The sequence below is a fragment of the Trachurus japonicus genome, chromosome 4 (assembly GCF_045865225.1).
Source record: "Trachurus japonicus isolate A0001 chromosome 4, Traja_1.0".
NCBI classification, from domain to species: domain Eukaryota; kingdom Metazoa; phylum Chordata; class Actinopteri; order Carangiformes; family Carangidae; genus Trachurus; species Trachurus japonicus.
The window spans coordinates 22852349-22875964 of record NC_140910.1 but is presented as its reverse complement, the minus strand read 5'-3'; the positions used below and the strand labels follow the sequence as shown (position 1 = coordinate 22875964).

General features: G+C 38.0%; 1 protein-coding gene across 1 annotated transcript; it reads left to right on the top strand.

Annotated features, from left to right (window-relative positions):
* Positions 1-1206: 1206 nt before the first annotated feature.
* On the top strand, positions 1207-22751 carry LOC146988962 (receptor-type tyrosine-protein phosphatase C-like). The gene is made up of 10 exons (XM_085775335.1): positions 1207-2547; positions 2719-2994; positions 19394-19633; positions 19739-19852; positions 20154-20291; positions 20383-20529; positions 21042-21197; positions 22090-22310; positions 22424-22484; positions 22651-22751. Exons 1-10 carry the CDS (start codon positions 2517-2519, stop codon positions 22749-22751), a joined length of 1485 nt encoding a protein of 494 aa, XP_085631461.1. The 5' UTR covers positions 1207-2516.
* Positions 22752-23616: the final 865 nt, after the last annotated feature.

The following is a 23616-nucleotide window of genomic DNA, read 5'->3' as shown; positions in this document are numbered from 1 at the left end:
ATACTAAAAAATAAAATAAGGAAATAATTGATTAGTATGAAATTGTGTTGTCACATCTAGAAATGGACTAAATTTCATTTGCTCCTCATAAATAATAACATGTCTGGCCTTGTGTTATTAATAATATGTTCACTATAAAGAAAACAGAAAGAAATAGCCTACACATGTAAAATCAGATACTGTGGTAAGTGTTTTTATGGAATGAAATTATACACTGAAAAGACTTAAAAGAAAGCTCAGTTTCACCAAGCTCAGTCGCTGTTATTTCCCCCCAAGACTCACACTCTTTGAAATGGTTCCAATAAATACATGAAATTCAGAGATAACTCCGTTTTTAATTTCTTAAAACAGACAGGTGAATGATGTAGAAAAACTGTAAGTCACTGCTGCTGGTGTAAAGTGAAGGTTCCCACCATTTAAAGTAATGTAAATAGGTAGATTGTAAACGTGTTCTTGTTCATATGAATTTATCAGACGTGAGTTTTAGGATGTGGTGAACCCAGAAGCTGCAACCACTGATGAGATACACAGCGTATGCATCTAGAAACCCTGCATCGCATTCAGTTAAAAGAGGAAAAACATTTGCATGTGAATAACCTTTCATGGTCCCCTCTACAACCCCTTTTTTTTTTGCTTGTTTTTATGATGAACTGTATTTCCCTCCTGTTTGTCTGTGAGTGAGGAAGTGAGGTGTTCATGCTGTGTGGTTTGCTCCTTTATTAACAGCTTGTTCAGGTTGTATCGTACCTTAGATCTGCTGAAATGGTATTTAGATGCATTGAACAATTCCCTACAACTTCTTTCTCTTTTTCTCATCATTAGAAAAAAATAAGTCACTGATTATCCAGTAGGTTAAAGATAAATCATTAGGGGTGGTGCGTGGCGCAGTGGTTAAGGCAGCCGCCCCATGTAGAGGCTACAGTCCTCAACGCAGGCGTCCCCGGTTCGAATCCCGCATTGGGCAGACCTTTCCTGCATGTCATTCCCCCTCTCTCTGCCTCCCCCTTTCCTATCTATCTATACTGTGCTATCAAATAAAGGCAAAAAACGCCAAAAAATATATACAAAAAAAAAAAGATAAATCATTAGAAGGATCAGTTTTTGTTTGTATGCTCACTGTTAATTTCTATGTGAGAGCTACAAAGAGTCATGATTAGTGATTAGATTTTTTACTGACTCACAGAAACTCCTCTCACCCCTCGCTATCACCATGCTCGCCTTGAGATAACCTTGCAGTGTGTTGCCAGAGAGAGAGAGAAAGGCTTTAGTCAAAAAAACAGGAAATCTTGTCACAACTCTCCACTAATGCTCAACCTGCTTTATTTTCCACTTGCTGTGAGTCGTACTCAACACATCCAGCTGAACACCGTCTAACTTCCTCTGAGTATAGATCTCTGCTTCTTGCTTTGTGCGACTTTCTTTTTGCAATCACTCCTTTTTCCTTTTGCTTTTTTAAACTGATGTGTGGTCGACGCAAATGAGGGGAAAGTTGCAATACTGTGTTTGCCCTGACTTCTTCTTCTCGGGAAGCAGAGGATTTACCCAACACATCTCCAAACGCCGCACCCACTTCTGCTCCTCCAGCAGCCGACGAATCTGTCAAGTCCTCACTTCCAAACATCAACGCCATGACTTCAGCCCCCCAACCAACTGGCCCCACGCTTCCACTCACTGCACCAAACACCAACCCGATCCTAACTAATCCCTCTGGTAATGTTTATAATGTGTTTGTACTGTAACTATGCTAGTGCGACATGATAAAATCCTGATATGGTCGTTCATGGTAGCATCACGTCAGGTAAGACTGTTGGCAGTGAAGTTATTGCTACCTGAAGGTGACCTCTAGCATGCTCTCCATCCTGCAGCCGCTCTTCCTACTTCCACAATCAATCCCAGCACCCGAACAGACTCTCAAAACAGGATCTCACCTCCAAGCATCATGGCAACAACTACTGCCATGACTCCAAACACCCAACCTCCACTCACTGCAACAAACGACACCTCAATCCCCTCAAATCAGACACCCAATGCAACTAGTCCCTCTGGTAATGTATTCAGCCTCAAGTTTATAACTATTCTAGTGCAACATGATCAAACCCTGATGTAGTAGTAGTTCATGGTAGCATCACGTGAGGTAAGACTGTTGACAGTGAAGTATTCCTACCTGAAGGTGACCTCTAGCATGCTCTCCATCCTGCAGCCTCCACTCCTACTCCCACAATCAATCCCAGCACCCAAACAGACTCTCAAAAGACCACACCTGCAGTCACCCAGCCTACCACCACCAACAACAACATCACTGTGCCTCCTACCACCCAAGGTTGGAACTTCCTCATTTATTATAAAGGATTATGTTCAGATTATTTTATTCATGTGAGTGTAAACAGGGGACAGTGACAGCAGCACTGCTGAGGTTTGGGTTACTAGTCACTCAGAGATCACAGGTACTAAATGATTCTTGAAACATAAACAAATATTAATGTTTTGTTTTTTTACTCTTTTCTAATTTCTTTTAAATGCATCCTCCTGCTCCAGCACCTCCATCATGTGAGTATCAGTTTGTTTTCCAACACTTGTAGTTACTGTAATTTATTTATATCCAGTGGTGGTGACTATTATTTTTTTTACTTTACATAGAATGCAGTGACAGTATGTTTATACAATGATTTACAGTTTTACAGTTACACATTTTCTTATCTCTGCTGATGTTGTCTGCAGGTTCTTACACTGTAACAACCATCAAGTCTCGGTTCCAGTTTATCTTTACCAACTCTACTGCTGGTGACTACACCATAACGTTGAAGGAACAAAACCAAACAGGAGAAATAATCCCTGTTCTCTCCAGCTTTGAGCTCTCCAGTCAAAGTCCATCACATCAAATCAAACACCTGAAGCCCTGTACTGAATATGAGCACAATGTGACATATGATGGTGCTGGTGGACCTGTAACCTGTAGCCACGTTGGGGATAAAACTAGGACAACTGACATTATTAGTGAGTTAAAATGATTCATGTTGTTGTCATGTATTTCACTTTCTTTTAGGAATTGAAACTGTGTGGAAAAAAGTGGAGACATTTGTGCATCACTTGTGTATTTCAGGTAAAGACATCGAAGAAGACATCAGCTGCAGCCCTGGTCATGTTTGTTACAGGAGTGACTGGGACCTCAGCTCTTTACAACCAACAGCAAATAAGAGACCTGATGTGCGTTGTGATAATAAAACAGTCTGTGTCATCGAACCTGATTACAATGACATTTGTTCCAGCTTTACTACAACCTTCACACCAGGAAACTGTCCCAATTCTTCCTTCAGCCTCATCACAAGCCTCCCTCTCGGTATGTATAAAAAGAGTCTATTTTATTTTGAAATGCATGTGCTTTACACCTTGGTCCATCATGTTTTGTGTTTGTTTCTCCACAGATTTCTTGAAAGAAGTTGAAATAACTCTGACTCCTCCCACTAAACTTCCTGCAAAAATAGAGAAAAAGTTACCTCCAAACTGTAAAGGCCTCTCTATTGATTACACCTGCTGGGGTAAGTGATGAAACTAGAAGTAGAGAGACTTTGTGTCACCAGTATTAGGCATGGATTTACATAGAAACAGGTAGACATCTCAGTTTGAAGGTGAGGTCTTACTCTCTGGTCTCAGTGAATCAGTTCTAAAACAGTTATTTACATTTTTCTGTATTTAGTCCAATTTTAGTCCTATTTTCACCTGATTACAAAAGACACTCGTCAGCTTTGAGTTATAAATACCAGTTACTGAAAAATGCTGTCATCCTCATGTCTTTGCAGGAAGTGACAATAAGACTAAAATGGAGTCTGAGCTGGAGCCTTTCACAGACTACCACTGTATTGGTCAGATCAAGGACGACAACAACAACAACATCACCATAACAAACACAACTGCTGTTCATGTCAGGATTGACTGTGGTACGTTGACGTTCCCTTCACCTTTATACTCAGAAACTGTGGAGTAAATTACTGTGAAGCACCAGTACTCAAGTCTGTTACACATGTCTGATGTTCCAACAGATTTTAAAATAACTAGCAAACTACAGAGCAAAACCAGTACATCTCTTCTCTTCACCTGGGACACAACCAGTCAGAAGTGTCAACCTGTCCTTGATAACCTTTCATATGACTGTTCATGTGTTGAGTTACACCACCCTAAGAGACACAGTAAGTAAAATGATTTGTTGAACTCTCTTTTTTAATTCTTTTAACAGGAATTTATTTGTGGTAGTTGTTGGAGATTCAGTTTATCTCAATTTGAAATTTGACTCATTCATGGAGTTACCAGACCAACACTTCAACATGTTCATTGTTAGTAGGTGTAAATGAGATGACATCATACATCATCATTCACCATTTGAAGAGGTTTATTTCAAGAGGATTAAAAAAAATTGACATGAAATTGGACAAAGAAATAATTCAGTGATTGTATCAAATCACTGGAAAAGAAAATTTTCAGTTTCCACATGTTAATTGTCCCAGTCTCTGTTTTCCTATCAGTAACTTTCAGAGACAGAACTGGTGATTTACAAGTGATGTGCAGAAGATATTCACTGACTGAAGTCTTTTCTATATTGCCATGGCAACTTGACCAATACACAACAATCAGCTGTTTTATAAACACTTCATGTTGTTGTCTTGCTATGTAAAACAACAAAACAAATGGCCTGTGAACCTTAGGTGCAGGGACACTCAGCAACCATCAACCAGGAAGAAGATGTGATGTCACTGGACTGAATCCATTCACTGATTACACCTGTAAAGTCCAACCCCGTTACAAAGACAGAGAGAGGGATGCCACACAAACTCCATTGAAGGAACAGACTGATATTGGAAGTAAGTAACCAACAAAGTGATCACAGCTGATTTTGTAATATGAATCTGTAACACAAAAACTGTTCTGAGTCAAAGTCTGTGTTGCTCATATACATGTTAAATAGGTGTTACTTGTGTGTCAGTAAAAGTATCTGTGTGAAACAACAAGAACCAAACAGCTTTGACGCTGTATGTAACTATTTTATTTTATAATTATATATTTTTACAATTTTATTATTAATTAAGACACTTGTGATAGCTTATTGTAATTCTAAGTGAATGTAGAATTATTGATTATGATTACAAAATGTCGACTTTAAAAATTAATCACACACTCAATGCTATTACTTACAATGAATATTATAAAGTTATTCAATAAATGAGTGACATAGGAGCTGTGTACTGTACACAATATGCACCAGAATTACAGAAAAAACACAAACTACAAACTTTAAAGCAGAAGTAAGTGATATATTTGTGTTAATATAAGTCTTAAATAGTTATATCTTCCGACAGCAATCACTTACATAGAGTGTTTGGACTGAAACACGGGTCTCTCAGTCCCTCAAGCTCTGCTCTGAGTCGAGGAGAAAACATTTATCGTATCCTACAGTTTTTATCCAATGAGGAGAGAGAACAGCATGCAGGGCTGTGTGTGCAGCCAAGGGACGCCGTGAATGTGGCGACGTAGGGACGAGGACTGTTATGGTGCGTTCAAGGAAACTCGTATTTTTCCGACCGTGAAGTCATACCAGTTCGATCTGGTACGAGTTCACCGGTCGGAAGTTACGAGTGGCCGTTATAGTGACTTTCACCGGTAAAACAGGTCGGAAAAACACGAGTGGGTTGCCTGGAACGCTACAAAGTCGTAAGTTGTGACTTGAAGCTGTAATTTACGATTTCAAAAGCCTGCCTGGAACGCAGCATTAGCGAAAACGACCGGACCACTTACTTCTGCTTTAAGTTCCAACATCAGTAGTTATTTTCTGTTCTTCTCTGTGACACTGTAGAAATCTACCAGCTTCAGTCAGTCCCGACCTGTTTGTTCGTCACTGTCCAATATATAGAGCCTAAAGAGTGGTACATTGATCATTTACTAGGAAACATTCAAGTTTATTTAGTTGAATAAACTTTGAACGTGAATGATAAATCAATAAGAAATCAATAATCACCAGGCATCAGCAATTTTTCAAAATAACTATTTTGTTTTCTCATACAGTCATGAAAGTAATGAAATAGAAATAAAACACACAAGATAAGTACAACATAATAGTATTTACATTTCTATTGTTAATAATTGTCAAAACTATGCTTTTTTAATTTGTGGTTCAAACTCATTAAAATATCACTCTCTCTGTGAGTATGTATACATTATTGTATCTGAAGTTAATTATGTTTTTCTTCACATCTTTACAGAACCGGACAGTATTAAAAATAAAGTGGAAACAAAACAACCGGAGCACAATGTGATTGACGTAAACTGTGGATTTTATAAAGGAAATTTGAGAGCAGAAACAAGAGAACTTAAATTCAGAGCAAAACTTCTTCTGGGTGGTAAAGTTAAAGAGGAAATAGAAGATTCCAAGTGCCAATTTGAATTCAGAGACCTGAGTTATTCTACGACTTACAGAGTGCAGGTTTGTGAAATCCTCCTTTTTAGTTTCAATAGAAAATCAACAATTTATTATTCATACAGTTTCTTCTGTTCATATGCTGTTAAAACTGATTAAGGGATTCTCTGTCTTTCCAGCTGACTGTTTTCAACAGCAAATTTGAAAGTGACCACGTTGAAAAGGAAGTTACTACTTACTGTATGTACTATCTATTTTAATTATAACCACAAATTGTCTTCACATCGTTAAAATTAAATCATTTGACACGTTTTGTTCAGACTTATTCTTCATCACACATCCATATCCAGTCATTGTGTCCTTAATACAAATGACACCTGTTTTATTTACTTTTATTATCATTTTACAGACAACGACAAAGCTGTCATTGGTGTCCTTGTCTTTCTCATCATCGTCACACCTCTGATCTTCGTCATCTACAAAATCGTGAAGCGGAGAAAGTCTCAGTAAGAATTACTGCATATATCCGTTTGTGTCCGTTACTGTTTTGTTTTACACAAGCACCCAGCAAAGTCAGCTGATTTTATCATGTCAATAGTGAAAAGCTTTTTGCACACCGGTAGTCAGAAAGGTGCACTGGAGGAGGAGGAGAGCAACGTCAAACTGGTAGAGAAACTCCCGCACACTTTCTTCTCACTTGAAACTTTTTCTTTTTTTTGTGAGAAGAAAGTGTGTGGGAGTTTTTCTACCAGTTTGATCATGTCAATCTATAACACAGGGGCGTCACTAGGTTTTAAGGACAGGGGGGGCTTAGCCCCCAGTAGATGCACAGGATATGAGTGAATGTAGTGCGCAAGCACGAACTTTCACAATGGCCCGGAAAAAACACAATATTTAGAATTTAGAGTAAATTTAGAGTATTGAATCATGGGCTAGTTGAATTGAGGAATAAGTAAAGTAGTACATCTAATGAGGGTAAAAGTAGATGCTAAAAAAGTTAACCTGAGTAATTTTTCAGATCTTTGACTATCATGGATATGTCCAGGCGGAATTTGACGTACCAGACTGGAAAACTAATTATATTTCACTAGTAGCCTGTGTCATAATGGTTATACACTCCATCCAAATACAGCTGTTTTTGGCTCATTTTGATTTCACCCAGACCTCCTCACATTTTCCCATTCAAATAAGACCAGACAACAGAAATGAAGTGCGACTCCAACTGGAGCAGATATTTATGCACATTTCCCCCTAGAAATCCCTTCATCTTCTACACAACCAGGACCTTCACAAGAAATTTCAGATTTTTTTTTTTTTCTGAGCTGAAATAGACATTTGGGGGTGGTTTAAATGACTGACCCTGAGAATCATTTAATTTGAATATTCTGCTTTTATTAGTAGTTTTATTTGGACTAGCCTACCTATATATTGTTATCATGCTGTTTTATATTCCTCTGTCTTACCTGATCTTCTGCATCTTCAGGGCATGTCTCTGTCTGGCCTCTCCCTACAGCATTTCTCTCCCTGTCTGTCTGAGCTGCTGCAGTGTCACCAGATATCATTAGTATTTTAAATTGATCCATTAAATAATCTGTTTTTACTGCTAAATGTTATTTTCTTTAACACAGCCAAGCTACAAAGTACCAGATGCATGTTAACACATTACACACATACACAGCGCACACACACACACACACACACACACACACACACACACACACACACACACACACACACGGCACATGAGACAAAGAGAAAGAGAGAGAGAGAGAGAGAGAGAGAGAGAGAGAGAGAGAGAGAGAGAGAGAGACATGATGACAGGAGTGTTCAGGATCCCCGTTTAAAAGTTTTCCCCACCAGAATCTAGCCGAACTTTGGAGCATTATTTAGCCCGTTTTCTGACAAACTATCATGGCATGGTTGGTACCAACAGAAGCCTAGCATCTCCTGGTTTCATATAATATCTGTATCTTCGCTCTAGCTTTAAAACTGATCCGTTTACAACGCGATTAATATTTCACATTAATTAAAAAAAAATATTGCGGTCATTTTGACATCAACACTGCTATTTAGAGATGTATAGCTTTAGCTTACTGTCTGATGCCTGCTGGTCCTACTTTTAGCTACAGTTGGACTGACTCTCCCTCTGTTGACATCAGAGCTCCTGCAGCCCGTCACTGCAGGCTCGGAGCGGAGCTTCAAACAAGCCGCCGCTACATGGGCGCAACCAACTCACAGCTGGGAGGGGGGTGGTCACACACTCAACAAACTAATTAAATTAAACAAATCAGAAATAACAAGAGACAAATGCGATGACAGCTGGGGGTTCTTAAAAGGAGAATATATGTCACATATATATATATATATATATATATATATATATATAGTCACATAATAAAAGAACACCAAATTATTTGGGGGGGCTTAAGAATATTTTAGGGGGGCTGAAGCCCCCCTAAAATAGGCCTAATGACGCCACTGCTATAACATAAAAAGACTATTTTATTTTAACTCTTTGAGTGCCAGCCCTTTTATAAAATGGTCAGTGCCATGTGCCAGCGTTTCGGGGCATTTTGAGTAATAATTTAAGACCAAGAGAATATTTTGTATTATGACTTTGAAAACACAAAATAGCTCAAAGGAAAGAGGAGACTCTCTATTTAACTAGGGAAAAAAACATTTGTTTGTACCTTGTTCCATTCTTAATTTATCTTAAGTTGAATAGAGCCTAGTTGCACCAAAAAGACCACTTCTTTTCTAGAAAGCTGAGAAAAATGCATTTTTGTGAAAGAGAGTCTCTCAAGAAAAACAGTGATTTATCCGTTTTAATTTTGGCTTCAAAAACATGTAAGACATCTGAAAATTTCATTTCACATGTTTTTTCATTGTACAAAAAAAAAAAAAACTAAAATACAACAAGTAGGAGTCTTACTCTGCAGAGTGATGCCTACTCTCCTACTCCTCCTGCAGTTGCTGCCCCCTCTCTGCCCCTCCCCTCCCCTCCTTCTCCTCCTGCTGCAGCGACTCACCGTGCTGATCTCTCGGTTCGTCGTCACGTCGGTTTACAGCAACTGGTGAAACTGACTCCGCGATCCGCTTTCGCTTCGGCATTTCGGTGCTGATCATCTAGTTAAGTTTACCTTTCCTGCCTCCTCTGATCACTTCATGCTGGAGCTATGCTAATAGCACCGTGGCTAAGCTTTCCTCCAGCTCCACGTTACACTTGTTCCAGGCTCTGCCCGTCGTTTTCCTCTAGAAATAGAAACTTTTCCCAACTTTTTTATCTCTGTACCGATCGCACTTGTCTTCTCCTTCTTCTTCACTTCTTGCTCTGATCTACAGTCTTCTTCGTTCTACACATCCCAGAAGCCCCAAAATTACTCACAGTGTGCGCGAGAGTGTCCCCATTTACCAGCCGCAGAAAACTTCCAGTATTTGGGGAGAAAAGTAAAGTCTTGAGTTGTTTTACAGAAATCAGCATTGCGATCAACCCGGTACAAGTCTCAAGTAAGTCTCAACTCATTTTTTCTTTGGCAAGTCAAATCAAATTAACTCAGTAATTTTATCTGCAGGTTTAAACAGAAAAAACAAGATATTAGTACCTGTCAAATAATGGTATTAAATATGACACGGAATTTACCATATTTGCCACATTTATGTCATGAATGGTTTTTAAGCTATATTTACTTCATTTACAGTTACTCAATTTTAAAATCATGCTCACTTAATTTGCTCCATTTTAAAACCCTTACTTCATTTACCAAATTGTTAATTAATTTTACCTACATAATTTACTGTTTGACTCCATTTTAATTCATGTTCATTTGAAATCATATTTACTTCATTTACTTAATATTTAAGTTACTTAATTACAGTTTTTTGTCTGTCAGCCTCCTCTTACAGTACTGATGCAGTGCTAACTTTTTCAGCAGTTTATTTGTTTTTTAATGCATGAGAAAATGGACGTGTGGCTTGAGAGCCTATGAAAAGTCTCATATTCAATCTCATCACAAGACTTAGTCACACCACTTAAGTGTTTTGCCGAGCGGAGTTTGATTTTGGCGACTGAGGAGTGACTGGGTCTGAAGTGAGATCAGCTGCAGCAGCCTGAGTCTGAGGAGACAGAGGGCTGTCCTGAGTCCTGAGTCTTTACCTTCCAAGTCGAGTCTCAAGTCTTTTCTCTTTTGTCAAGTCAAGTCAAAAGTCATCAAAATAGCAACTCGAGTAGATGCCCCATCTCTGCAATCAACCCCAACTCTTCCACTGATTTTCTGATCTTCACCATCATTATCATACATACTGTAGCTGCATCATCAAACATGATTTACATTAACAAGTGCATAAAGTTCAGAGAAGAGGCTGATTTCAATTCTAATCTTCTTCCTAATTTCCACTGTCTCATTTTTTCATCATTGTCAAATTAAATGCTTTGCATAAGATTTGTTTCACAACATGAGGGATTTTTGTTGCAAAATTTGATTTCGTAAGCAATTAAATACTGTATATTCCCTGTTTCCTTTCCTTGTTTTATTTTATATCAGTGTAATTCTTTAAAGTCAGTCTTGACTACTTTCTCCACAGTGTCATGAGTGGAGACATGATGGCATCAACAGCAAGTGAGTAGACTTTAGGTTTCCTATCTTTCCTATAAATGACTTTGACTGTACCGGGCAACAAACAACATTAACATTTAGTGGCTACAAGATGGCTGATATTTTAGCTAATGATTATTAGATCATGTTATTGATCCTGAGTACTGTATTGAGATATTAAGATATTAAGCACTCTGGTAAACTACAGTGATCAGCAGCTAAAAAAAAAGACATAGAAAAATCAGTTGTGTATTAAATTGTTTAGAAGTATGTAATGCTATAATCTTTGACAAACACTAACTTGCAGTATTTCCTGATGGGTTTTCGTTGTAGTTTATGAAAATGTACCAACTTGGAGGACACCATAACAAAGGTTTCTGATGAAGAAAATCCAGATGGAGCTGCAAACCACATCATTAATTATTTCCTCTGCTTACAAGATGTTTAGTATATAGGGGAGCATTTCAGTGCCTCATCCCATTTGGAGTTTGAATCCAGTTCATGGCCCTTTGCTGTTGTTGCCCCACTCTCTCCCATGATTTCCTGTTGCTCTCTAACTGTTTATCTCAAATGAAGACCTGAAAAGCCAAAATTTGATCTTCATGAAATAGTGCTCAGTATAAAGCATGTGCCTTTAATTTAAAACTTTTCATTAACTTGTTGTTATAGGCTAAAATCTCCATAACTGTGTTTGATATTACCGTTAATTCCGGACTATTGAGCACACCTGAATATAAGCCACACCAGCTAAATTTGAAAAGAAAAGAAATTTTGTACATATATAGGCCGCACTTGAATATAAGCCGCAGGTTTTTCATGTTGTGACATGAGATATTTACTCAGAAAGACAGTAGCCTAGCCTTCACGGAAGATGTGTGCAAGTCCGCTCGCTTTTCAGCTGTTTTGGTTATGCTCCTCTCAGCTATGTGCATTTGTTGACAACGAAGCCGGCGAAAAATCAATACTGAGCGGTGGATAACGTTACATAACATACTATATGATGTTACGGCGTGTGTGTTTGTGTAGTCTTAACCGTCATGAACAAAACATTACGGGTTACGGAGCGTGTTTGTGTCGCGGGGTGTAGAGACAAGAGCTGGGACACCAGGGCAGGGTCCAGGTACTACACTGATGTTGCAAGGTTGGTTTTCAGCCATGAGACACCAGGTGAAGACAGAGAGCCTCCGTTGTCACTCGTAACAAGTAACTGGCTGGAACTTGATCATTTTGTATTTTCTGTTTGTTTCCAACTCTTGTGAAATAAAATTAAACCAACTAAATCTCAACCACACTTAAAGTTGATGCTGATTAATTTGCTGTCGACTCTTTCATATGAACAGAATTGCATTTTATTTAACAGAAAAAATCCACACCATAACAATAGTGCCTCAGTGCGTTTGCCCCAAGGCCCTAATTAATAGATAGATTTCATGGGGATTACAGTGAGAGTAGTCTAATTGCGATAAATGACGACTATTGGTCGACCAAGAAAATCTTTGGTCGTGGGCAGCCCTATTGTAGTTTTCATCATCATCAACACATATCACACATCAAACCCAAAGCTGCTGCTAACGTGCTGGTCCCCATGATACAGGCTGGGCTGGAACTAGATCTCATCTGCTGAACTGTTTTAATTTTCAAATATTGAGCATGTGTTGGTATAACTTCACTCATGTATATTTTCAGGTCAGTATTACATTCATAGAAATCTGACTGAGAATCTGTGAATCTGAGAAACTATTCTTACTCAGTTCAAACTTGATCAAACTTCATTGGTGCAAAACAGCCTTAATGTGCAGGTTGGAAACAGACTGGTTAGATGTTTTCAGAAGTGCATTAACCACAGCTAAATGCAGCTCTGAAACATCCTGGACTGAACCTGAGCTTTGATGTAAAACGCTGTATTGTCTTCATAGATGATGTTACTAACATGCAAATGCATATGAAGTAGCTGTAGATATTGCACAAAATAAAACATAATGTAGGTTTGCATTAGGCAGCCGAGGTGAACATCTACAGATGTATTAAAAAATAAAATAAGGAAGTAATTGAATAGTATGAAATTGTGTTGTCTCATTTAGAAATGGACTAGAACTAAATTTCATTTGCTCCTCATAAATATTAACAGGTCTGGCCTTGTGTTATTAATAATATGTTCACTGTAAAGACAACAGAAAGAAATAGCCTACACACATGTAAAAAGTTTGCGTATGCACTGAAAGGACTTAAAAGAAAGTTCAGTCTATGTAGGTTAACTGTTGATGTTATTTTCCCCCAAGACTGTAATTCAGAGGATATTCCAGAGAATATTCTGGTCAGTATTTGTCCTTGTTTCGGGTTGCTGCAAAAATAATAATAGTCATACATTTGCATAAAGCAAACATCTTTGTCCACTCCCCTGTTGATAAGAGTGTTAAACAGTTGAACACCCCTCTTAAGGTAAATGTAAAACAGAAAATTATGTGTGCTATTTATTTATTGTCACGTAAGAACAATCATGCAATTAATGACAATTAAATATTTTAATCAACCTACTGCCCTAGTTTCAACACATCAGTAATTTTGTAATTTTACATTAGTTTGGAAACTAACAATGCACTATTCATGTGTCTAAAAACCGTCATATGACAGACACTTCTGATTAAAAAAGTCAAATTACAACGGCATGGACAGAACAAAGTAACAAACTGACTAATGGGGAAATGTAAAGACAGCAACAATGTAAAAACAGATGTGAGGTTAAGATAACAAAAGACTTCCGGTGCCAGAAAGCAGGAACTAAACTTCCTGACGCCAAAGTAATAGATATTCTGGGTGTGATATCAGCCAAACCTACTGAGGTGAGGTTTGTAGTTGTCAAGAACAAGTCAAGGTGCAACAATAAATCACACAATAGTTAGAGGACTTCCTGTAGACTGGAGTGTACGTTGTGAGTCCACACACAACTCCTGTAAATGGCAGGTCTCTATGGACTCAGGATCCTGCTGCTCTGGACCGGGATCATCACTTTGACCAAAGGTGAGTAACTATGTTCAATGTTGATTCAAAGGACATCTTTGTGAAGTCAGTTAATTGACAGATGATAGCGTTGTCTTCGACAAGTATGTTCAGTTCAACAAGATCTAACAACTGAAATAACTTTCATCAGAGCACATCACCTCTCCACAAGAAGAGTTTTTGAAATGAGCAGCGATGTTTCATCAAAAGAAAAAAACACTTTGCTTGCCAATTTAAAGGTAGAATGTTTAGGTTGAAATCGGTCTACCATAAATTCTCAAATAAAAGCCGAGTCTCAAATAGATGGTCCCTTTTCCTGGCCGGGTCTGGCTACGGGTTTGAACAAATAAAAGCTAGTCTCAGTTTGTTGAGGCAAACGCAAGTGACAAGTAACAAGAAGCCGAGTCAATTTCTTTCTTGTGAATGTACAAAACCTCTCAAAGCGCACAATCGCCTCTTTGAACAGTTTCGAAGATGCTTTGAGAGTTCTCAACCAGCCTGAAAATCAAGACCTGTTGCGGTCTGACCTGCGGGTGTTGAAGCCGGACTAACAAGCATTAATTCTCTACCTAAACGTGCCCCCCCAAAACACAAAAATAACCGTGACCGTGACCCTGACTGAGTTATTTGTATGTTTTCGACCTAAACCCAGCACGTCCAGTCGGGCCGGCCCAGCCAGTTGAGAACTCCAACTGACTCCAGAGCCAATTTACAGTCTATGGCCGGGGCACGCATTAATTTAGAAGAAGTTTAATCTGCGTTTTTAAATTTTATCTAAATGAATGTGTGCTCCAAATCTGGGTCTTTCCTTTTATTCTTACTTTTAAACAGAACGATTTAATAATTTCTTCATAGATGATGTTACTAACAGGCGAATGCATACAGTATCAAATAGCTGTAGATATTGCACAAAATAAAACATAATGTATGTTTGCATTAGGCAGCAGAGGTGAACATCTACAGATACTAAAAAATAAAATAAGGAAATAATTGAATAGTATGAAATTATGTTGTCACATCTAGAAATGAACAAGAACTAAATTTCATTGGCTCCTCTTAAATAATAACATGTCTGGCCTTGTGTTATTAATAATATGTTCACTATAAAGACAATAGAAAGAAATAGCCTACACACATGTAAAATCAGATACTGTGGAAATTGTTTTCATAATTTCCAATTATGCACTGAAAGGACTTAAAAGAAAGCTCAGTTTCACCAAGATAGTATATGTCTAAGACTCACACTCTTTGAAATGGTTCAAATAAATACATTAGAAAAAGAAGAGTTCCCGCACACATGGCCAACTTGCAGAATTTATTGTATTGCAACGTTTCGGTGCTAGACCTTTTTCAAGCAAAATTGTTTTTGCTTGAAAAAGGTCTAGCACCGAAACGTTGCAATACAATAAATTCTGCAAGTTGGCCATGTGTGCGGGAACTCTTCTTTTTCTAATTTGGACTTAATTGTCACCCTCCGACGCACCTGCCTAAGAAATAGATGTGCGAAGATTTTTGTTTTTTCGAATAAATACATGAAATTCAGAGATAACTCAATTTTTAATTTCTTAAAATAGACAGGTGAATGATGTAGAAAAACTGTAAGTCACTGCTGGTGGTGTAAAGTGAAGGTTCCCACCATTTAAAGTAATGTAAATAGGTAGATTGTAAACGTGTTTTTGTTCACATGAATTCAGACCAGATGTGAGTTTTAAGATGTGGTGAACCCAGAACCTGCAACCACTGATGAGATACACAGCGTATGCATCTAGAAACCCTGCATCGCATTCAGTTAAAAGAGGAAAAACATTTTCATGTGAATAACCTTTCATGGTCCCCTCTACAACCCCTTTTTTGCAACTTGCTCTAATTTCTTGCTGTGACAGGTCTCAGGAGCCTCAAGACTTTGCTGTTTTCACTTTTAATTAATTAATTTGGTATTATGTATTGTCATTCTACATTTTAATTGAATTGTTATCTTATTAAAATTCACTTCAGGTCCGATTATTGCTGGGCAATACACTGGAGGTAAGTCATAAAATATGCATTTACTATGTGTTTTCTAAAGTACATATTTTTGGGCTTTTATTCAATAGTACATATAGACAGGAAAGGGGGAGGCAGAGAGAGGGGAAATGACATGCAGGAAAGGTCTGCCCGACGCGGGATTCGAATCGGGGACGCCTGCGTTGAGGACTGTAGCCTCTACATGGGGCGGCCGGTTTAAAACCACTGCACCACGCACCGCCCCTACTATGTGTTTTCACTGTCAAATTGCTTTAATCATACAAACATACATTAATGTTTTTTTTGTTTTCTGTTCCCATTAAATTATTAAATTGCAACTTAGAGAAAGACAGAATTAGTGACTGTTGGCAGTGAAGTATTCCAACCTGAAGGTGACCTCTAGCACACTCTTCACCCTGCAGTCCTGATCCTACTCCCACAAACAACACCAGCACCCAAACAAACTCTCAAAACCAGACCTCACCTGGGGCCTGTACTACGAAGCAGGTTCAACATACCCAGGGTATCTTCCAGTTACCAGTTAACCTATCAAACGCAATCAGGTTAAACGGTCACACAACAGTGGTTATCAACTCAGTAAGTCAACCCAGGGTTTTCCAGTCTAGGTATGAGTGTGTGCCTCGATCGGCCTCTGGGAGCCCCATGTTAAAATAGCCGACTTTACAGCTTAAAGCAGAAGTAAGCGGAATATTTGTGTTAATATAAGTCTTAAATAGTTATATCTTCCGACAGCAATCACTTACATAGAGTGTTTGGTCTGAAACACGGGTCTGTCAGTCACTCTGCTCTGCTGTAAGCCGAGGAGAAAACGTCTTGTATACTTCCTTGTATCCTACAACCTTTATCCAATGAGGAGAGAGAACGGCATGAAGGGCTGTGTGCAGCCAAGGGATGCGCGTGAATGTGGTGACATAGGGACGAGGACCAATAGATCCATGACGAGGGCGGGGGCTGCTAACTAACGAAGTTAGCCAAAACGACCGGATCGCTTACTTCTGCTTTAAACAGGTACATTTTATTTTTTTGGTCTCTACTGATAGTTTACACCTCCGTGAACACTGTGGGGGGGGGGGGGATTTTTTTGTACCACAACCGTTTTAGTATTGTTTAGGCTTCAAATTTGCGCATAAATTACATTGAGTGACAGGTTCACAGACAGTTTACCAGCCGTTAATTGGTTGCTCCGAGTTCAGTGGGCGGGTTCTCAGCCGGATAGACGCCGCACCTCTCCAAATATGGCAAGTAGACTCCACCTAAAATCCAAGATGGCGCAGCTCAAATCCCCGTAGTAGCGGCACAAAACAGACTCCCCCAAACCAATGGGTGACGTCACGGGTGCTACGTCCATTCTTTTTACAGTCTATGGTGTGCACATGAAAGGGGTGGAGTTTACAGCAACTGACCAATCACAAACATGGACACGTCTGACAGCAGCTGCAGCAGCAGAGCAGAGTATTTCACTCACAAGGAGCAGACAATAATTCTGCAGCATTATGAAGAGCTGAAAGATTAAATCCAGGCAAAAAAGCAACACAGTCGCTGCAGCAAAACTGAATGTGCTGCAGAGAATTAGGCTACTAACTGTGTAAATGCCTCAGATCATAAGCTTAATATTAAATTAGTCACATGATAATCAATTGCTTGTTTTTATGAGAACTGTATTTCCCTCCTGTGTGTCTGTGAGTGAGGAAGTGAGGTGTTCATGCTGTGTGGTTTGCTTCTGTATTAACAGCTTGTTCAGGTTGTAACGTACCTTAGATCTGCTGAAATGGTATTTAGATGCATTGAACAATTCTCTACAACTTCATTCTCCTCTTTTCATCATTATAAAAAAGTAAGTTGCTGATTATTCAGCAGGTTAAAGATAAAACATTAGAAGGATCAGTTTCTGTTAATACAGTATGTTCACTGTTAATTTCTATGTGAGAGCTAGAAAGCGTCAAGATGAGTGATTAGGTTTTGTATTGACTCACAGAAACGAAAAAGACAAGTCAGTGCACCTCTCACCACTACCACCACCTTGAGATAACCTTGCAGTGTGTTGCCAGAGAGGGAGAGAGACTTTTGTCAAAAAAACAGGAAATCTTGTCACAACTCTCAACTAATGCTCAACCTGCTTTACTTTCCACTCGCTGTGAGTCGTACTCAACACATCCAGCTGAACAACGTCTAACTTCCTCTGAGTATAGATCTCTGCTTCTTGCTTTGTGTGACTTTCTTTTTGCAATCACTCCTTTTTCCTTTTGCTTTTTTAAACTGATGTGTGGTCGACGCAAATGAGGGGAATGAAAAATGAGCATCAGCATCAGCTTTGTCACGAGAGGAATCAGGATTCATGATGTTGTATGAAGGACTGTGGTGATTGTGTTTGGCCTGACTTCATGTTTATAATGTGTTTATAACTATGCCAGTGCTACATGATAAAATCCTGATCCTAGCATCACGTCAGGTAAGACTGTTAGCAGTGAAGTTATTCCTACCTGAAGGTGACCTCTAGCATTCTCTCCATCCTGCAGCCTCCACTCCTACTCCCACAAACAATCCCAGCACCCAAACAGACTCTCAAAAGACCCCACCTGCAGTCACCCAGCCTACCACCACCACCACCACCAATACCACCCAAGGTTGGAACTTCCTCATTTATTAAAGGATTATGTTCAGATTATTTTATTGTGTAGTGTAAACAGGGGACAGTGACAGCAGCACTGCTGAGGTTTGGGTTAGTAGTCACTCAGAGATCAAAGGTACAAATATTAATGTTTTGTTTTACTCTTTTCTAATTTCTTTTAAATGCATCCTCCTGCTCCAGCACCTCCACCATGTGAGTATCAGCTTGAAAGATCATCCACTTTACAGTTTGTTTTCCAACACTTGTAGTTAATTCATTTATATCCAGCGCTGATGTCTCTTTTTTACTTTACACAGAATGAAGTGACAGTATGTTTATACAATGATTTACAGTTTTACACTTAACAAACACTAACAACTGATGTTGTGTGCAGGTTCTTACACTGTAGCAACCATCAAGTTTGGCTTCCAGATCGACATTACCAGCTCTGCCCCGGGTGACTACACCATAAACTTAAAGGAACAAGGCCAACCAGGAAAATGGATCTATGTCCAGCACTCCAGTCAAAGCTCATCACATCCAATCAAACACCTGAAGCCCTGTACTGAATATGAGCATGATGTGACATATCGTGGTGCTGGTGGACCTGTAACCTGTAGCCATGCTGCAAATAAACCTAGAACTAGAACAACTGACATTAGTGAGTAAAAATGATTCATGTTGTTGTCATGTATTTCACTTTTTTTTCAGAATTGAAACTGTGTGGAAAAAAAGTGGAGACATTTGTGCATCACTTGTGTGTTTCAGGTAAAGAAGACATCACACAAGACTTCAGCTGCAGCCTTGGTCATGTTTGTTACAGGAGTGACTGGGACATCAGCTCTTTACAACCAACAGCAAATAAGATTCCTGATGTGCGTTGTTATTATAAAACAATCTGTGTCATCAAACATGATTACAATGACATTTGTTCCAGCTTTACTACAACCTTCACACCAGGAAACTGTCCCAATTCTGCCTTCAGCCTCACCACAAGCATCCCTGTCGGTATGTAAAAAAAAGAGTCTATTTTATTTTGAAATGCATGTTCTTTTGACCTTGATGATCCATCATGTTGTGTTTGTGTTTTTTAACTCTTTCATTTCTCCACAGATTTCTTGAAGGAAGTTGAAATAACTCTGACTCCTCCCACTAAACTTCCTGCAAAAATAGAAACAAAATTACCTCCAAACTGTAAAGGCCTCTCTATTGATTACACCTGCTGGGGTAAGTGATGAAACTAGAAGTAGAGAGACTTTGAGTGTCACCAGTATTAGACATGGATTTACATAGAAACAGAAACATCTCAACCTGCATTTTCCTGCTTCACTTGAAACTTGAGGAAATCTGAATTGTCTCTCAGTTTGAAGCTGAGGTCTTACTCTGGTCTCAGTGAATCAGTTCTAAAACTGTTATTTACATTTTACTGATTGAGTCCCATTTTCACCTGATTACAAAAGACACTCATCTGCTCTGATGTATAAATACCAGTTACTGAAGAAATGCTGTCATCCTCATGTCTCCTCAGAAAGTGGCAAAGAACATGAGCCTAAGAAGGAGTCTGAGCTGGAGCCTTTCACAGACTACAACTGTATTGGTCAGATCAAGGACGACAACAACAACATCACCATAAGAAACACAACTGTTGATGTCAGGATTGACTGTGGTACGTTGACGTTCACTTCACCTCAAGTTTTTATCCTCAGATACTGTGAATTACTGTGAAACACCAGTACTCAAGTCTGTTTTTCCAACAGATTTTAAAATAAGTAACAGACTACAGAGCAAAACCAGTACATCTCTTCAGTTCGAGTGGACCACAACCAGTCAGAAGTGTCACCCTGTCCTTGATAAGCTTTCGTATGACTGTTCGTGTGATGAGTCACACCACCCTAAGAGACACAGTAAGTAAAATGATTTGTTGAACTCTCTTTTTTAATTCTCTTAACAGAAATATATTTGTGGTAGTTGTTGGAGATTCAGTTTATCTCAATTTGAAATTTTGACTCATTCGTGGAGTTACCAGACCAACACTTCAACATGTTCATTGTTAGTAGGTGTAAATGAGATGACATCATACATCATCATTCTCCATTTGTTCAAGAGGGTTAAAAAAAAACTGACATGAAATTTGACCAAGAAATAATTCAGTGATTGTATCATATCACTGAAGAACGTTTTCAGTTTCCACATGTTAATTGTCCCAGTCTGATTTCCTATCAGTACATAAATTTGTAACTTTCAAAGACAGAACTGGTGATTTACAAGTGATGTGCAGAAGATATTCACTGGTTGAAGTCTTTTCTGATGTCAAGGTAACTTGATAAATAAATCAGCTGTTTTATAAACCATTGATGTTGTTGTGTTGCTATGTAAAACAACAAAACAAACTAACGGCCTGTGAACCTTACAGTAGGTACAGTTACACCTCGCAACCATCAACCAGGAGGAACATGTGATGTCACTGGACTGAAACCATTCACTGATTACACCTGTAAAGTCCGTCCCCATTACAAAGACATGGAGAGGGATGCCACACAAACTGAATTGAGGGAAAGGACTGGTATTGGAAGTAAGTAACCAACAAAGTCATGACAACTGATTTTATTATGTGAATCTGTAACACAAAAACTGTTCTGAGTCAAAGTCTGTGCTGCACATTTACATGTTAAATATGGAGTTACTCACGTGTCAGTTGAAGTATCTGTGTGAAACAACAAGAACCAAACAGCTTTGACACTGTATGTAACTATTTTATTTTATAATTATATATTTTTTTACAATTGTATTATTAATTAAGACATTCATGATAGCTTATTGTAATTCTAAGTGAATTTAGAATTATTGATTATGATTATAAAATGTGCACTTTAAAAATTAATCACACACTCAATGCTATTACTTCCAATGAATATTATAAAGTTATTCAATAAATGAGTGACGCAGGAGCTGTGTACTGTACACAATATGTACCAGAATTACAGAAAAAACTACAAACTTTAAGTTCCAACATCAGTAGTTATTTTCTGTTCTTCTCTGTGACACTGTAGAAATCTACCAGCTTCAGTCAGTCCCGACCCGTTTGTTCGTCAATGTCCAATATAGAGCCTAAAGAGTGGTCCATTGATCATTTACTAGGAAACATTCAAGTTTATTTAGTTGAATAAACTTTCAACGTGAATGATAAATCAATAAGAAATTAATAATCACCAGGCGTCAGCAATTTTTCGAAATAACAATTCTGTTTTCTCATACAGTCATGAAAGTAATGAAATAGAAATAAAATGTACAGGACAAGTACAACATAATAGTATTTACAGTAATATTGTTAATAATTGTTAAAACTATGCGTTTCCTTTTTTCATTTGTGGTTCAAACTAATGAAAACATTTCTCTCTCTCTGTGTGAATATGCGTTCATTATTGTATCTGAAGTTTATTATGTTTTTCTTCACATTTTTACAGAACCAGAACGTATTCCAAATAAAGTGGTAACAACACAACCGGAGCACAATGTAATTCATGTAACTTGTGGATTTTATCATGCACATTTGAATGACGATCCAAAAAAACTTAAATACAGTGCAAAACTTCGTCTGGGTGATAAAGTCGAAAGGGTAGAAAACAGAACCAAGTGCCAGTTTGAATTCAAAGACCTGAGTTATTCAACGACTTACAAAGTGCAGGTTTGTGAAATCCTCCTTTTTAGTTTCAATAGAAAATCAACAATTTATTATTCATACAGTTTCTTCTGTTCATATGCTGTTAAAACTGATAAAGGGATTCTCTGTCTTTCCAGGTGACTGTTTTCAACAGCAAATTTGAAAGTGACCACGTTGAAAAGGAAGTTACAACTTACTGTATGTACTATCTATTTTAATTATAACCACAAATTGTCTTCACATCGTTAAAATTAAATCATTTGACACATTTTGTTCAGACTTATTCTTCACACATCCATATCCAGTCATTGTGTCCTTAATACAAATGACACCTGTTTTATTTACTTTTATTATCATTTTACAGACAACGACAAAGCTGTCATTGGTGTCCTTGTCTTTCTCATCATCGTCACACCTCTGATCTTCGTCATCTATAAAATCGTGAAGTGGAGAAAGTCTCAGTAAGAATTACTGCATATATCCGTTTGTGTCTGTTACTGTTGTGTTTTACACAAGTAAGTACCCAGCAAAGTCAGCTGATTTTATCATGTCAATCTATTGTGAAAAGCTTTTTGCACACCGAGGAGAGCAACGTCAAACTGGTAGAGAAACTCCCGCACACTTTCTTCTCACTTGAAACTTTTTCTTTTTTTTGTGAGAAGAAAGTGTGTGGGAGTTTTTCTACCAGTTTGATCATGTCAATCTATAACATAAAAATACTATTTTATTTTAATTTGAAGTATACAGTATGCTGTACATACATGATGAATATGAAGTTACTAATGAATAGTACATATTTGTATGAAACACTCAAGAGCAAAGAGATTTGAAACTATTCCAGTATTTGGGGAGAAAAATAAAGTCTTGAGTTGTTTTACAGAAATCAGCATTGCGATCAACCCGGTACAAGTCTCAAGTAAGTCTCAACTCATTTTTTCTTTGGCAAGTCAAGTCAAATTAACTCAGGTCACCTTATTACTGTTATTTTATCTGCAGGTTTAAAGAGAAAAAACACAATATTAGTACCTGTCAAATAATGGTATTAAATATGACACGGAATTTACCATATTTACCACATTTATGTCATGAATGGTTTTTAAGCTATATTTACTTCATTTACTACTGATTTTAAGTTACAGTTACTCAATTTTAAAATCATGCTCACTTAATTTGCTCCATTTTAAAACCCTTACTTCATTAACTCAATTGTTAATTTATTATTACCTACATAATTTACTGTTTGACTCCATTTTAATACATGTTCATTTCATTTGGAACCATATTTACTTCATTTACTCAGTTTTCAAACAATATTGAAGTTACTTAATTA

What these genes read in the sequence shown, in the direction of transcription:
- LOC146988962 (XM_085775335.1), top strand. Translation starts at nt 2,517, where the DNA reads ATGCATCCTCCTGCTCCAGCACCTCCATCAT. An exon ending in TATTGATTACACCTGCTGGG is followed by an intron (nt 19,853 to 20,153) that starts GTAAGTGATGAA and finishes ATGTCTCCTCAG; the next exon opens with AAAGTGGCAAAGAACATGAG. An exon ending in TGATGTCAGGATTGACTGTG is followed by an intron (nt 20,292 to 20,382) that starts GTACGTTGACGT and finishes TTTTTCCAACAG; the next exon opens with ATTTTAAAATAAGTAACAGA.